Source organism: Papaver somniferum, chromosome 7 (genome assembly GCF_003573695.1).
Source record: "Papaver somniferum cultivar HN1 chromosome 7, ASM357369v1, whole genome shotgun sequence".
Classification (NCBI taxonomy): Eukaryota; Viridiplantae; Streptophyta; class Magnoliopsida; order Ranunculales; family Papaveraceae; genus Papaver; species Papaver somniferum.
The window spans coordinates 44604516-44621868 of record NC_039364.1 but is presented as its reverse complement, the minus strand read 5'-3'; the positions used below and the strand labels follow the sequence as shown (position 1 = coordinate 44621868).

Below are 17353 nucleotides of genomic sequence, written 5' to 3'. Positions count from 1 at the left end.
TGCTAACGACGTCAACAACGACAACAGAGAAGAGCTGGGCAAAAGTACAATTCGAAACAGAGTCGAAAAACATGCTACCATTCTTGAAAATGCTACCATTCTTAAACATGCTACCACCATGGCCATTCTTAAACATTCTTTATAGGTGTGACATACCCTCGTGTAATCCTTTTCTAATCAAATATATAGATTTCATACTTCAAGTATATATTTTTCCGTATTATCAGAGAATTTAAAATGTGAAAGCAAAATCGTAAAATGAAAGATATCTTGACATGGTAAGATTATCTTGTTTTGTTGCAATTTTTTATTTACATCCACATAAAAACTACTAAAAGCTAATCTTTCAAAGAATATTTTTTTTATGAAATGTAATTTTACCACCAGAATTTCAACCGTTAATGGATGATTTAAAAGTACAGAAGCACACCATGGAGAAGATGACGGTCAATTAGCTTATTCTCAGGCATATGCACGTGAGATGTTCAAATTCATTGTGAGCCAAATACAAATTTATTCTTTGGTCACAAGTTTTGGAATTCGGAGGGATAAAACCTGATGAGCTTGCCGACATCACTATTTCTTGACAATTAAACATGGGAGGACAGAACAGTTACTTAGCAGGCTTACGGCATTCAAGGTTCGGGACGTAAATATGGAATTGGAAAGCTAAACAAGTATGATCACATGTATAATTCACTTATTTTCTGAACCTGTATGGATTACAGCTTAAGAATCCACGAGTTCATCCAGTATATGTCTAGCTAATGCACTAGAGATACCGGCGCAGTGGCGAATTCGATATTTATCTTGATATGACAGCAGTTATCTGTGCCAATATCAGAAGAGGTCCACGCCCTTCGGTGAAGTAGAGACTATACAATAAATTGGAGAACACGAACAACCTCTACTAAGATGAAATTTCAACCATTCATACTAACACAACGACATTATATTAAGAGAAGAATCTCTGATCAATACTAACTCAAAAGAACTCGAAATCCAGATATTTACCCCCAGATTTCATGTCAGTTCCTACCATTCTCTTACTATTACTCCCAACACCAACGGGGTCAACAGCCCCAAACTTCCCCGAAAACTCAGTCTCAACTAACCTGGGAACTTCCGGTGGAGTGCTGCACCTTATCAGTGCCCAATTCACACCTTCAAAGAAAGGGTGTTGCTTTATTTCTGTTGCTCCCCTCTTTACACCTAACCGATGCTGAGGCTCCTTTACTAGAAGCCCACGAATCAAATCTCTACCAGCGTAGCTTGTTGCTGGTGAATCTGGAAATCTCAGCTGCTGCCCCACAACATTGAAAAGTGTTGCCCTGTTGCCAGAGCCCTTGAATGGGGTCTTTCCATAGAGGAGCTCATGCAGAAAGATACCAAAAGTCCACCAATCTACCGCACTCCCATGCCCTTCTCCCTTGATGATTTCGGGGGCAAGGTATTCGTGTGTGCCAACGAAAGACATTGACCGAGCAGCTGTTGGTTCTGCGAGAAGCTCTGGTAGGGTGGAAGTTGGCTGCCCGTGATCCATTCTAGGTTTTCGAGTTTTTGTCTTATTTTTTTTAGGAAAAATACGTGGGAGGAAACATGCTGGCTGGATACAGGCAGATGAGGGTTCAATGCAGGCAGGTTGAACACAAAATGCACCGCTGGTACCTCGTTTGGATGGGCCCGAGTCGTATGACGTTCTAATTAAGGTTGGTGAGACTGCAGATCTAAGGGAGAGATCAAAGTCTGAGAGCATAATGTGACCATCATCCCGCACAAGAACATTTTCTGGTTTTAAGTCTCTGTACACAACTCCGAGCATATGGAGATATTCAAGAGCCAAAAGCACCTCTGCAGCATAAAACCTGCTCAGATGAAAAGAAGTAAATGTCATTACTCCAACCAAGGTTGAAAGTCGTGCAGAACTAAAATGTAAGACACCGCTAGAAGTAATGCAGTTTGGAAGTACAATATATCTCTGTAGTTATAATGCATATTTCGGTAAGAAAAAGTTTCTTCTGGCTCTCCAATGACAGAAAAAGTTTCTTCTCTCCAGCAATTCTTTTCATTTTCTAAAACACTGGAATGATGAAGTTAAAGGGAACCAATTGTAGGGATAAAGAGAAACAAGAACCTCTCTGGAATATGGTCACAATTGATAATAGTGAATTTAGTTAGGGAGTTAAATCAGTAAATTAAGTATGGCAGGAGGAATAAATATTGTTCCGGAATTTCAATTTACATGCAGTGCTTGGTTGTGTAAATAGAAGATTCAGTCACCATTTTGGTGGACTTTTGCAGAGATGGCTATTGTTCCCACTCTTAAAACAATTGCCTTTTTTTTATAATTTAAACTATTTTCAATAATTTTAAAAGAAAAAATTCACAAGCCATACCTTGCTGCATACTCGGAGAAGTGCTTCCCAGGCTGCCGTTGCCTCAGAGTGTGTAAATCTCCACCTGGGCAGAACTCCATGACCAAGCATGAGAATCTATCCGTCTCAAAATGTGTGTACAGGGTTGGCAAGAACGGATGGTCCAACAGTTGCAGGATTTCTCTTTCTGTCTGAGCTCTCGTTAACTTTTTTCTGCTTGCTAGGGATGCTTTGTCCATAACCTTCATAGCGAAATAACACCTAGTCCCGCTCAGTTCAGAAAGATATACACTCCCAATATCTCCACAACCAAGCCGTTTGAGCAATCTAAAATGACTCATTCCCAACATTCCATCTCGTGATCGGACGGCTAAGATAGCCTTCCATCGGGGATCATTTCCTTTGTGAGGTTTATTGGCACTCCCTGTATTATTACTCCAATTGCTATCATCACTAAGACCACTGCTATCACTTGCCCGACTAACACTAGTTTTCTCACTCTCAAGTGAGTCACCTCTTGCACTCCCTTTGGCACTCTCCCAATTTCTGTCAATACTCATCATTCCATCACTAGTAACTCCCTCGCTTCGATAAGTACTGGTTCGACTATTAACAATGCTCATAGCAGTGACAACCCCCGTACTATCAATGCTACTGTGTGGGCTTACATTACCACTAGGAGGCAAAGACGCATCCCAAACGCACTCCCTCTCGTCAGAATCATGCGGCAGAATTCCGTTGTCTGTAGTTTGTGATGCACGCGAAACAGTAAATGGAGAAGATATTACACCTATGTCATTAGGTTCTTCATTTATGCTTTTTTTAGGTGAAAGAACAGCTTTGTTAGGTTGAGCTTTAGCACCCGGAGGCCGAATTGAAAGATCATCTACAAAAGGTCCCTTCAGTGACATACTTCTGACTAAGGACCCTGGGTCGGATTTGGTTTTACCAATTGCAACATAGACTGGCCGCATCAAATCTGTGTCTACTGGCTCAGGGGGATGACTAGCACCAGAAAAGGAGCTAGGTCCGCCTTCTTCATTTGAATCGTCAATGCCCTTAAAGATCACATCAACAGGAAAACCTTCCTCCAATTCTTGGAAAGAGTCTTCCCCTTTCCATGATTTGACAAGGGCCGGTGAATCTGAACTTTTCGACTGTCTTGCACTTGTTAGTAAGCTTTGCTCTATTCCAACTTTGAGAAGCAAATTATTCGATTCTTGACCTGCTACGGGCATCTGGCTGGGAAGCAACTTCGGCTCAGAAATTGGATTCATTGGCAGCAATCAATCATCTATCATTACACAAATTTCTCTTAGTTTCGATGATTCAAAAAAGGGGGGTTAGATTCAGCCTATAAGTACTTTTAACAAAGCCTTTCTTTCCCCTCTCTCTCACTCTTTATCTAGGGTTTCTTTAGAAGTAGCTCAGCTCCAAAATCAGCTTATCAAAGTGCTCCAATCTTCTTAATGTTCAAATGTAGTCACTCACCAAACCCTGCAAAAACAGCAAATTTTATGTGAGATAAACCAGAATGATGAACAATTGAGGTCCAAGAAAACCTTAATTATCTAATACATATAGAACATCATCAGCACCAAATCAATAATCGAAACCAAGTACTTAGTAGATTAATACCTTAATTATTTATCAAGTAAAGAACAAAAAAACAGAATAAAAAAATATTTCAAAAAGAAACAAACCCCATAAAAGAACAAAGGAAGAAAACCCAAAACCCTTATATTCACACTGAAGAGAAAAAAAATGCCAAATTCCTTCATCAATAAACTGTTTAGACTGAACCACATTTCTAACAGAATCCAGACTCAGAAAACAAATGAAACCCAGAATGGAAATAGCACAGAAACTTACAAATTGGGTATTCAAATCTTCATCAAAGCTCCATTGCTTGCTTTCTTCAAGAACCAAAATGCAAGAATAATTAGGGTTTGTTCTTCAAAGCTCTGGTCGTTCTAGCACTCTTTCTCCTCTCTTAGCCAAAAAAAAATAAATGTATAGAGAGAGAGAAAGCAAAGCACAGTATATGCTGCTGCCTTAGACTGAGACTGACTATCAACTGTGCGAGTCTGAGAGAGTGGTTTCTCTCTTTCTTTTCTTCTTCTACTACTACTACACAACTTTTGCTTTTTTTTCGGTTTTTGTATTTTTTTTTTTTTTTTCCTCCTTTACTTTTGTCATGTGAGAGTCTGAAACGAAAGCAATAAAATTTCTTATACTGCTCATAATCAGTGGGGTCCACACACGCTTGTTTTTTTTTTAATCTTCTTACCAATAAAAACTTATGTGGACCGGTAGGCGGACCCGCCAATGTGCCCTATATTTGCTACATATGTTTTCAATATGTCAGGACCCACGAGGCCCACCAATTTTAGAATTTTGATTTCCTTTTTTTCTTCCTTTTTATGGAGTATCGTAATTTAGGTGATCCGGCGCAAATACGATGAATAAGTTTGGGTGATGATGAGGAAGATGATGATCGTGATCATCAGGCACTTATGTTATAGTGTAGCTATAGGTTTGCTCTTTTCATGCTTGTCCGCCAGTTTTACATTTGATCGGAGAAACGAAAAGATGCTTCCACCTTAGTCTACAGTACTTAGGTGCCCCTTCCAATGTAGTGTTTGACATTGTTAGCGGCTAACAACTTAGCTTAGATTAGGGTCCAATTTTCGATTATCACTGCCTCCTCCGTATTCTGAATTTATTAGGCACATAGCATGATGTTGGTTCATTTTTAATATATCGTATAATTTGTGTCCCAAACACTTATCAATTCCTTATGATTTAATATATGTTTGTCACAAAAATAGTTTGGATTTTTCTCTCTTTTTTTCTTTGTTTTTTCTTTTAATATTTTACCGTCGGAGATTTGCTCAAACGAAAAAAATATAATCTTAACTTCCAGACACTTTTTTATTTAGGTTCATTGCTTATAATGAGATAATGGTCTACATGAACATGGAAGTTTAAATATTTTTTGGAAATATGTCGTCAGCAGCGCTCATCTCAGTGAAATCAACTAATCAATATCATCCATAAAAGTCTCCACATGCTCCTATTTCGCTCCAGCTGAGTCATCTGTCATGCTCATGTTGTCGATCCTCCAAATAGGCAGAGAATAATATTTTTTTGCATCGAACGAATGATACAAACTATCCAATGTGACATGATTTTCCTGTAATTTTTCAACACCCATTAGATGACAATGTTTAAAATGTGAACCCATTACCTTTTCGAATGGATTGTATATATACGAACCTCTGGCATTAAATCTTCAACAAAGTACCTCATAAAGAACCTTGAACACATATTGTACTCTCGGATCCTATTTCAAATTAATAGATTGTCAATAGATCCTTTACTAAAAGTTGACATATTCTACGTTGAATATTTATAAAACAAAAATTATGGTATTGTGGATCGTTGCTTTCTAAGATTGTAGTTTTCAAAATTGGCCTCTTCAAGTCCCACGGCTTTCTAAGTTTATATATCTTGTTTGTTTTTAACATTTTAGTTAGCCATATTATGTTTGTTACTAACTTTAAACTTGATGTCATCTTCTACTGTGAACTTTATGTGATTTCAGAATCGAAATAGTTATACCTCTTTCATTCGTATTAAGTAATTTGTTGTATATCCCAACAATTCTTCTACAACAATTCCTTTCTTTTGCCGTTTCCGGACCATCAGTAGCCATTATTGTCAAACGCAATCTGTCTAATTTTTGTTGATGTTATATATTTGCAATGTTCATTTTTCTTAAATAAATAGATTGTGGAAAAACTAAAAAAAAAAAGAACATAAGTATTACATCGGGTCTAAGTTACTATATCCAAAATACTCCGGACACTACTTCTGGTGCCTTGTTTCCTCAAATTCCTCGTTGCATTCTAGACAGTACATGCAACACCAATCATTTGCGAAGTGAGCTATTTGCGCAAGTGTGGTGAATGTATGATGTATCCCTTGGCTGTAATAATAATCACAACACGTCAATTTTTTTCAAGGCATCCAGTTGTAAATGGTATGAATCTAATAAATTTGAATTATACCTCAATCTTAGATATCACCTTCTTCTCACATAACATAGCAATTGAGGAAGGGCAAATCTTGACAACTCTTTACATAGGCTGAGATAGCCAAACTATGTTTTGCAATTGTCTTACATGAAAATTATTATTAATCCATATTTTAGTCAGCTCCTATCGAAGCCGATCTAATTCGTCCTATAAAAAGTTCATCTTAAATTTTTGACCTTATCTCTTGACCAAATTATTGAAGTATTCTCAGTCATGTTCTGCTTTATGTGATCTACCCATCTGTGTCTACTCTACCTTCTAACCCAGTGAATGAAACCTATACATATTGATCTGTAATTTGATATTGTTGATTTGTCATCAAGAGGTCGCATGCTTTGAGAATGTAAAATATAAAAAATATTCTATAAATCGGAGGCGAAATTTAGATTTATGATTTGGAGTTTTTCATGATGATTTTGATGAACAAACATAATTTTCAAACAAATATTTTAGAATGCAGATACATTTTCCCGGTCAATAAGGTTTTATATCGGGAATTGAGTGAAAGTTGTTGTCTTTGTAGGTAGTTGTCGCGAAACAACTCGACATTGATGGTCTTTCAGGAAAAAGAATGTAACAGTACTTGAGAGAGCGATAATGTTCTCTTACGCGGCTACACCAATTGCCTTTATATAATATGGGTGATCGAACAGTCATGATCATATTGTCTTATACGTTCCGGTATCATCCTCGAAATATTTGGTTTTTGTCCTTATCAATCGTGCTAAAAACAACCAATTACATCTTTCACAATACAATGTTGCATGTTTTGTGAAGATTATTTTTTTACTTGGTCAATAAAACTCACTAAAAAGCAAAAATTATTATTATACACTACTATTACCAACACCCACCACCATAAAAACCATCCACCACCACTATTTCTTCCACCAATAGTAATGTTACCGCCTCCACCATTCACAATCACCCGCCACCGCTTATACTAACCCTACTTCCACTACCACCATTAGAATTAATATAGTTTTTAGTAAAATTATTTATTAATAAAATTATGTATTTATGTTAGATTATTAAAGGGACATTTATAATAGAAATTTAATTAATCATTATCAACAATCAATGAGACACTAATTAATAAAACGTTTAAAAATGGTTAAGTTGAAACCCCAGCGGTAAATTTATCTTTGCCAAGGACAAATCCTGACCACTCTTTACATAAACAAATCGATAATAAATAATTTCATATGTTCTGATCTTGATTCATGTCGTTCGTTTAGTTATTACATAACATGACAATAGATTGCACCAATTTTTTTAAAATGGACATGTGTTTTATCGAGTTTATTTTAACATTAGAATGATCAACCACGTTTTATACTTTATAATATAACGTTACACATTTTGTGGAGTTACGAAATTAGCATAATATGTTTTTGTTCACCAATACCCGCCACCACCATAAACCATATGAATCCACTTTTTTTATCCACCACCACCTAGTGGCGGAGCCAAGGGTTGACTAACCTGGCTCTAACCCCTTAAATTTTTAATAACTACATAAATTTTTTAACTTATTTTATAAATAGTACTTTGTCCATATATATTTATGGTTTAGTCCACCAAAGTTTACATGTGTCTTTTTTTAAAAAAAAAATAGGCCTCCTCAATGTCAATTTTTGACTCCACCACTACCACCATCACTGCCGCCCATCCCATGTAGGTTGTTGGATGCAATTCTACTTTTCAATCACATATGCCATGTATGAGGTTTAGGTTGAACAAAATTTCGTCAATTGATTAGTTTCAATATTTTTTTTGCGTGTATATATTCTTTTTTGTATTGCAATCAATTTTATTTTAACATTAAAAAATCATGATTTATACGATATAGTACCAAAGGTAACAGGGGTACCATTTGGGTGATCCAACTACGATCATGAAAATATTGTCTTGTATGATATCATCCCTGAAATATATGGTACCTTCCTTTATCAAAAGTGTTAAAAACAACAAACCACATCTTCCACACTACGATGTTATCGATGTTGTAACGACAACATAAAATTAATATTGTCCATCACTACTCACCAGTATTCACCGTCACTACTTCTTCCACCACAAACCAGGGGCGGAGCCAGGATTTTGAGAAGAGAGGGAGAAAAAATTCTTTGCAAGTTGGATACACGTGAAAAATGGACTTTGTATCCCATTTTACGATAAAAGAACAAAAATAAATATAATTGCGCTTAGCTCCGCCCTTAACCACCACTAATCTTTCGGCCTCCACCTCTTCTACTACTCATTGTCTCAGAAAATGTCTATTTATATTATTTATCAAAATTACTTATTAATAGAAATAAATATTATAATTAATTAAGAAAACATTTATAATTAAAAAATGATTAATCATTTATTATGAGTAATTAGTGAAATACTAATTAATAAAACACTTTATAATGAATAGATTATTTATTATGTGAAATTAGTGAAACACTAATTAATAAAGCAATTATGATAATTAAGTTGAACAAACCACCACTGTTGTTTATCTTTTCTGTCAATTCCAACCAAGCTGGAACACTAGTTAGAGGCCACTCTTATGACACAATAGGTCATGAGTTCGAACCTCCCCGTTATAATTTTTGAAATTCCATATCTTGACTTGAGTATTCATTTTTCATTCATAATATTGGAACTAATGCCACGCGTGCGAGTTGTAGGGGGTGGTCAGGAGAACCACAACCCTTGATTTATCTTTGCCATGACAAATCCTGACCACCACTAACACAGGCAAACTTAGCCTAGCTTTGTTTTGTACTGATGATTTATGAAACAGTGATGGCTTTAAAACAGGTCATATGGGAGCGTTAGTTGGAGTGTGGCACCTGATATGAAGTTGTTGGACATTGATACCCAAGGGTGAATTCAACGAGGTAAGACTGGTTCCTATCCACATAGCAAACTACTTAGTTTGTCAGTTTTACACCCATCATGGAGCTGGTAAACCAGCAACGTGACCGGCTAAGTGGTAAATTTACTACTTAGCTATGCAAAGTGTAGTCTACCGAGCAGTGGAGTCTCGGCCGCACGATTGATACTTGGCCGGTCACCGCTCGATTGATACTAGACCGAACGACCAAGTCTGCGTCTCCAGCGGTGAAGACTACATCGCGCAGTATATTTGATCCAACAACCATAAATCCATTACCTTATAAATACTCAATTCTAATTTCATTTCAACTCACATCTTCACTTCGATTTTCATTCTTTCAGTTTACTCTACAAATTCAATATGGTAGTCTGGGGTTGTAAGTTTACCTACGCTGAAGATGAATACATTTGCAGGAATTATGTTTTTATAACACTAGATAATATCAATGGTGCACAACAACAACTCACTTTTTGGGAAAATATATTTCAGATATTTCAACAAGAAACATTGAACCCCAATAATCGAGGTGCAAATAAGTTTTGTGGTCGATTCCAACAAATCAGTAAACTTTTATTTGTTGTGCTTATGCAAGGCAATTAAAGTCGACGAAGTGGTGAAAAACAAATTGATGTGAAGCAAAGGTGTCGGCGGAATAACACCACATAAATTGAAAAGATTTTCAATTCGAAAGTTGTTATCAAATATTGAAAATGTTGCCATGCATTTAATTAAGTTAAGTTTAATTTAATTTAAATTTAAGATATCATTTTGTTCACTCATAGAAAAATAGAATCTAATTTTCCAAGTTACTTCCCATAGCTCTAATTTTCAAATACTTTAATGCGCCTTTCATAAAAAGATATAAAGTAGACGATCATAACTTAAAATAAAGACTTTAAAAATAACTTCCAATCAATGCGCTCATAAAAACAGTTTCCTTTGTTTTTGTGACTACTACTTTTGTTAACTTTCAAATTTGCTTTGCCTTGATTTTCCTTACCTTGAAAGCCTTTGCCTTTTCTTAGCTGCAGGTTTGATTTGGTTAATATCCAAAACTTGTAGACTTATTTGTTTTTTTACATATATTTGTATAACTGTATAATATCTTGCTAACAACGGCTTCAAGCACTACTCCAGAAAATTCAAGTTGGGTTGCGAAATCAAGTTGGGTTTAAAATTATGTTATTTGAATATTTTGAGAAAAAAAGATTTAGAAGACAAAAAATGTGTAGAAATTTTGTAGTAAATTTTGTGTTTGAAATTCACATATTTATAGTGATAGAGAAATAGTCGTTGGAAATGAAAAGAGCGAGGTAGTCTAAACCGCCGGCGATGTAGACCAAACCGTTGGTGTCGAGTCTCGATACCTGATGGTGTAGCCTCTACGGGTCGGTAGAGACTCCATCGCTTAACAATATTACCATAGTGGTGCATCCAGTTTTCCAAGCACCTGGCATGGAATATGTGTGGGTTAGCTACAGCCCATCGAAACCGGCCTAACATAACTGAGCGGTAAAGTTTGTCTAGTTGGACTGGTATTTGATCTGATGGTTAATATATGAATCCTCGTATATATTCAAACACTAACCTCATTTCAAACTCACGCTTTCTCTATACCACTTCAACAGATGATTACACACAAATCTAACAAAAAAATTGGATTTTATGCTAATCAATTCTTCCCACTAGGTGTGAGTGAACTGGGACACTTCTCATCCCCTTAAATATGGCTACGTCATCTGACTGTCAAGTTATCTCCAAAGTTTGTAATCCTAATTAAGGTTTACTGTAGAGAAGAGTTTATTGTCATTGAATCCTATAAATGGTGCATACAATAAAAAATCTGAAGTTTTGAAAAAAACATACATGATAAATATTGCATAGATACCAGTAATAAAATGGTCGTGATGCATAAGAGTTGTTGAATCTTGTTAATATAGTAAACATATAAGTGAACGTATATGTAGCTCCAATCATACAACGCAATCGAATAAAAAAAACATGATGAAACCAAAGTAAATACGATAAGAACAATCCTTTAGAATTTGAAAAGTGAATTTATTAACATTTATTGTGATCTTTAAATAAATGTGTATTCCAAATTTGTGCAATGAAGAAATTAAGAGAAATGGCAAAGAAATAATGTCAAAAAATTTGCTTTGAAAGAGTTTTTCATATCTTTAAGGTGTCGAACAAATTTAAGCCTAATTTGTTGGATGATTTTATACCATCAACTCAATCACATAGTAAACTGCAAATATTTCGCAACCATCTCCGCCACATATACATTTTCTTCAAAAGAACTAAGCTCATCATCTCAACCGCCTACTGGAAAACCGATTACTCCATTATCAAATTTAAATTACAATCTTAATGCCCAAGATCCCAAAGGAAAATACCCTTTTCCAGGTCAAAGAAAAGCAAAAACAATGAAAAATGAAATCTCTTCGAGATTCAGTGAATGAATTTAATATGTACGAGTACATGGAGAACCAGAAAAGAAATTAAATTGTTTAATCATCACATCGTACTGAAGTAATTTCACAATTAAAAAATAAACCAGATTGAGGTTAGCAACCTTAACAGTGACGCACACATAAGAAGACTCTATTACTTGACATTTCAAAAATGAATCAGTCACAACTACAACTCTAACAGACTAATTTCGATATGATAATACGGCTCATTGGACAAGCAAAGAAATGTTCTATTAACCTAGATAGTGATGATGATGAAGAAGAAAAAGATGAATATAAAAATTAACTAGTTATACTTGAATGTTATATCTAGTTTTAAGTAAGGTATAATTAAATGCAATGGTCAGTTGTAATTAAGCTCATTTTATTACTTTAAATTTAGCATAAGGACATAATTTAAATTTCATTAACTAAACTAAATAACGCAAAATAACAACTAAACTAACAATAATTAAACTAAACTTCCAAGGTCCTGGTTTGTCCTAAGATTACGTAGTCGGTTCTTATCTTAGCTTGTGTCCTAGTTTAAATTCTTGCAGCGGTATATCTACACTAAATCTAAATAATGATACTATACCAAGTCCCAAATATTAATTTGGGTAACTCGTCCATTCTGGATCACATCGGATTTTTTAAATAACCACATTATGTAAAATTATGTTTGTGAGTTGAATTATTTTTGTTTATATTAGACTAATAGGATGGTGAACTTTAACTTCAATATTCTTTATCTTTGTTATTTGTTGTGCTTTAAAGTACTTTCTATGATGCATGTTATATGTCTAACCTTAAGGCTTGAACTTAAGTTTCCTATTATGGATAGGATTACATTTGCCAAGTAGTACCGATCGTGTTCTGTTGATGGTGAATTTGCATTATGAGCGATCACATACTTTATATCTTCAAAAATATGTGGTTTATGTAAAATAATTATGTTGTTTTGCGGTTTGGGAATTCTAAAATAAACATGTCATACCCGGGTATTATAAGTAGCCGAAGCTTCCAAAATAACGATTGATTTTGTATGATGACCCTTATACTATCCTCGCCAAGCAGCATAGCATCCTCTTCATACCTAATGCGTGAAATTAATACAACCTAGCATTTATGCAAAAACCTTTTTTTTTTCTCTGTTTTTCATAAATTGTTCTTAACAAGATAAAATCATATTTCGAGAACATCCAAAACATGATATATTGGTAAGGATCTAAGAACATCCATTGCTTGAATCATATTTCGACACAATTATCAAGACAGGCTTGAAATCAAAATTTCTTCTTTGCAATATTATATCTACTAAAATCACATGACATAGTCTCATAAGATATAATGCTAAATGTCGTGAGTATATATGATAGGTTAGTCTTCACATACCTCTTTTTGATGAAGTTCTTGCAAATGTCTTCGTTTTTTTCTTTAGTCTTCAATCTTCGAGGATTATTCAGTGATGTCTGATATCAACTACCATACCTAATCCTAGTCTGAGACTTGACTTTAATAGACTAGAAATCAAGATATAGTTTTGTGAAACTAACACTGACAACAAGCTTGAGATAGCAAAACTTGCGAGTTCGAACGATCAGTACTCTAACTAGGGTTATCAATGGGTCTGGATCCTTCCGGGTACCACTGGACTTGGACCCTACTTATAAAAGTCGGATTCGGTTCCTAAATTTGTGGACCTAGAACCGGACCCGTTAAAAATCCGAGGTACACATTGGGTATCGAAAACCATCATCTTTTTCTTAAAATCTTGATATCTTCTTCTTTTTTTTGCTTAAATCCAAATTATTTCTCATACAAGTTTAATATTATTTCATTATTAATGTTCTAAATAGAGATTAAATGTAATAAACAAATGAAAAAAAAAATTAAGCCAAAACTCGCAAAACACTTAGAATTCTGCAAAAGTAATGAACTAAAGAATAAATAACCAGGTACTCGATACTCACGGGTACGCAATACCCGTTTGACCCTGTTATGGTTTCGGGTCCAATCGGGTGATATCCATTGGGTCTTAAGTTGCTAATGGGTCCAATATTAGGATCTGGACTCAAATCTACTGAGTCTGACGTTAACTCTAACATTAACAAAATAATTAAGTATACCAAGTCGAACGCAGGCGAGATGCAAGGAAATGAGCAACCATAAGTTAAGGGTTACGGGAAGCCTTAAAAGTACCCTACCCGTGAAGATGAGTGATGGAATTAATTATGCCACATTGGCCAAACCTCTGGTCTATGATACAGTAGTAGATGTCAGGATTTCCAACTCAAAAATAATCGGCAATAAGTACGGTGGTCTTCTTAAATTTTGATATGTAGATCAAAACTAAAATAGATGTCATTAATCATGATTGAAAACAATAAAATAAATCAATGATAAAAGAGCGATAAATAAGAAATAAATCTACATACCAAAATAATAATGGAAGACGATGTTTAACGTGGTTCGGTCATCTCGACCTACGTCCACGGACGAAGCCCCTGAGGGTGAATATTATTGATGTCCAGATTAAGATGATACTGGGATGATCTCCCGGTTAAGCTGGGATCATTTACAATTACATGGAGAACTCTAATTTATAGAGTTAGATTGAACTAGAAAGGTAGTTATTTTAGGCATATTCTTTAACTTGCGCTTCACTTCACGTGCCTTGGTTGCACGGTAACTTGACTTGGTCTTCACTTCAAGTCACGGTTGCCTCGGACCTTTTCTGCTCCTCGGCTATTTGTGTGCGAATGTCTTCACTAAGTGATTGCCTCGGTCCTTCTTCACATGATGACCTCGGCTACCGTGTATATACATAATATATATACTCTAATACTCCCCCGCAAGTTGGACACGTAGAGAAACGTAGTGTGCAACTTGGACAACAAAGACAATAGGGTAGTAAGACTTGATTTTACTTGAACAATTCTCGAACAAAACTTGATATCCTGAACGATTGATTATTAACCATGAGTTGCTGATGAAGTTGGTGACAGAACTGGCTGTAAGCTTCTGTGTCCCCGGATGAAATATACTCGGACAAACTTGGACTGAGCTCGGATGGACCGTCTATAAACTTGACCTGGACAGGCTTGGAGTGAACTTGGAACGTCTTGCAATATAACCATGGAGAGGACGCTGACGTGATACAGGAGTAGAACTTCAAAGCCGTTGTGGTACTTGTTAGGTGAAGTAGTTGAAACGTCGATGATGGGTTGGCTGAGATGACTTCATGGTAGGGGTGAACTTCACTTGGACGGAATTTCCATATTCCCACTGGAATCGTACAACTGGTATTATGTGAGGAAGATAAATATGATGTTGAAGTAGGTTTAAAGATGATCTTAAATTTTGATATGTGTACTTGCTCGTGGGTTTAATCACCACAGGATCGTCCAACTATTTTGACGTAATCTACCTCGTGTGTGTTGACAAGCAAAAATACTAACACAACAAACAGAAAATTGAGAAAATTATTGTTGATGGGTTCATGATGATCAAAATGAAAGTTGTAATTAATCTATTTTTAGTTTGTGTTAATCGACTTGATAATCCACGACACTTTGATTGAACTAATTGCTAGAATACAGCAATGAACAAGGAATGAGCCCCTGTATGAAAAACAAAAGTAGTTGATATGATTAACACCAATTTTGTATGAAAAACAATTTTGGATTAACACCAAAAAGGGTGAGATTATGGGATTATAAGAACTGATATCGAGATAATGGAATAAAACAGCAATGACGATGATGCCAAAAATAGAGAAAATATCCCAAAGAAATTTTGTTGAAAAAAATATCCCATAAACTTGAACGGGAGAATGCCGGATATGGCAGAATTTTAGATAGAAATTTGGAAAGATTTGCAGTTAGCTCATGCAAGTCCTCATGGTGCAAGGACATCAAAAGAAATAACAAAAATCTCTTCTGATCCAAGTACAACGATAGAAGCAGTTGACTTGAGAAAGGACAAATTTGCATATACCAAACATACAGTGATATGAACCTGACATAAGAAACATGTATTGGACGTGATTCACAAGGATAATACGTTTGGAAATAGTCATATGATGAGATCTCTAATAAACTGAGCTAAAATTTATCGATAAAGAAAGAGATTATTCTTGAAATATTAACAAGAACATATTGATGAAACTAGAGGGGAAACTAATTAGCCATTAACCAGAGATGTGGTGTTATAGGCCAATGTTGTGTTATAGGCCAACAGTTGATAGAGGAAATCCTATGTAAAGGTCTTTCGGTTGAAGAAAAAACAGAATATGATAAGTATTCCGAAGACATAATTAATCAGATAACCAATACGTATGAAGATTGGCTTGGATAATCAATCACAGTTAACGCATGTGACAAAAAAGAAAACAAAAAGCTTTGAAAGCTCTAATTGAAATCTTTAATTTGAAAGCGGAAGCAATAAGTATCAAGAGTGCATGACTCTATACCGTCTTAAATTTTGATATGTAGATCAAAACTAAAATAGATGTCATTGATCATGATTGAAAACAATAAAATAAATCAATGATAAAAGAGCGATAAATAAGAAATAAATCTACATACCAAAATAATAATGGAAGACGATGTTTAACGTGGTTCGGTCATCTCGACCTACGTCCACGGACGAAGTCCCTGAGGGTGAATATTATTGATTTCCAGATTAAGATGATACTGGGATGATCTCCAGGTGAAGCTGGGATCATTTACAATTACTTGGAGAACTCTAATTTATAGACACTACGGGAAAAATATACATCTACAACTGGATATTTACAACTCTTCGCTAAACATCGTAGAAAGTCATATGTTTTACAACTGGTTTCAAAGGAAGAGTTGTCGTATATCATCACTGCCAACCCTTAGGAAACAAGGGGTTGCCTAAGAAAACAAACGACAACTCCTTAAGCAAAAACGTTGTGACGACATTTAGCTATAACAACTCTGTTCCATAAAGGTAGTGACTAAGCCTATCACAATTTTCACAAGAGTTGTTGAAGAACACCAAAATATGATGATGAAAAATAGTGTTAGAGGGGAGATTCGAACATGAACCTACTGCATGGAAGTCTGGCTCATCAACCATCCTTACAGTTCACAAGTTTTGTTTTTTTTTTCTTTTTTTTTTAATAAAAACGTATAACAACACTTATAAATGTTGTTGAAGTAAAAATATAGAATGTTGGAAAAAATGAGATTAGAAGGGAGATTCGAACATGAATCTACTGCATGGAAGTCTAGCTCATCAACCATCCTTACTGTTCACAAGTTTTGGTTGTTTTTTTTCTTAATAAAAATGCATAACAACACTTATAAGTGTTGTTGAAGTAAAAATATAGAACGTTGGAAGAAATGAGGATGGGGGGATTTGATCCTCAGCCTCCGAGCCTGGTTTGCATGCAATATTCATAAATAGGGTTTTTTTAAGGTTTCGTAGAATATTCCGAAAGAATATTACCTGTAAATGAATTGGTCGTTCGTAACAAGTTTCTGACTTAGAGTAGTC

The 17353-nt window shown here is 35.3% G+C and overlaps 1 protein-coding gene across 1 annotated transcript; it reads right to left on the bottom strand.

Annotated features, from left to right (window-relative positions):
• Positions 1-661: 661 nt before the first annotated feature.
• Positions 662-4530, bottom strand: LOC113297145 (serine/threonine-protein kinase D6PK-like). The gene is made up of 3 exons (XM_026545557.1): positions 4248-4530; positions 2397-3872; positions 662-1865 (listed from the first exon to the last, which is right to left on the bottom strand). Exons 2-3 carry the CDS (start codon positions 3650-3652, stop codon positions 986-988), a joined length of 2136 nt encoding a protein of 711 aa, XP_026401342.1. The 5' UTR covers positions 3653-3872; positions 4248-4530; the 3' UTR covers positions 662-985.
• Positions 4531-17353: the final 12823 nt, after the last annotated feature.

Excerpts from the sequence above, each read along its gene's own strand:
- LOC113297145 (XM_026545557.1), bottom strand. The coding sequence starts at position 3,652 with ATGAATCCAATTTCTGAGCCGAAGTTGCTTCCCAGCCAGATGCCCGTA. Across the intron at positions 1,866-2,396 it reads TTCTCCGAGTATGCAGCAAG|GTTTTATGCTGCAGAGGTGC; the intron begins GTATGGCTTGTG and ends TCATCTGAGCAG.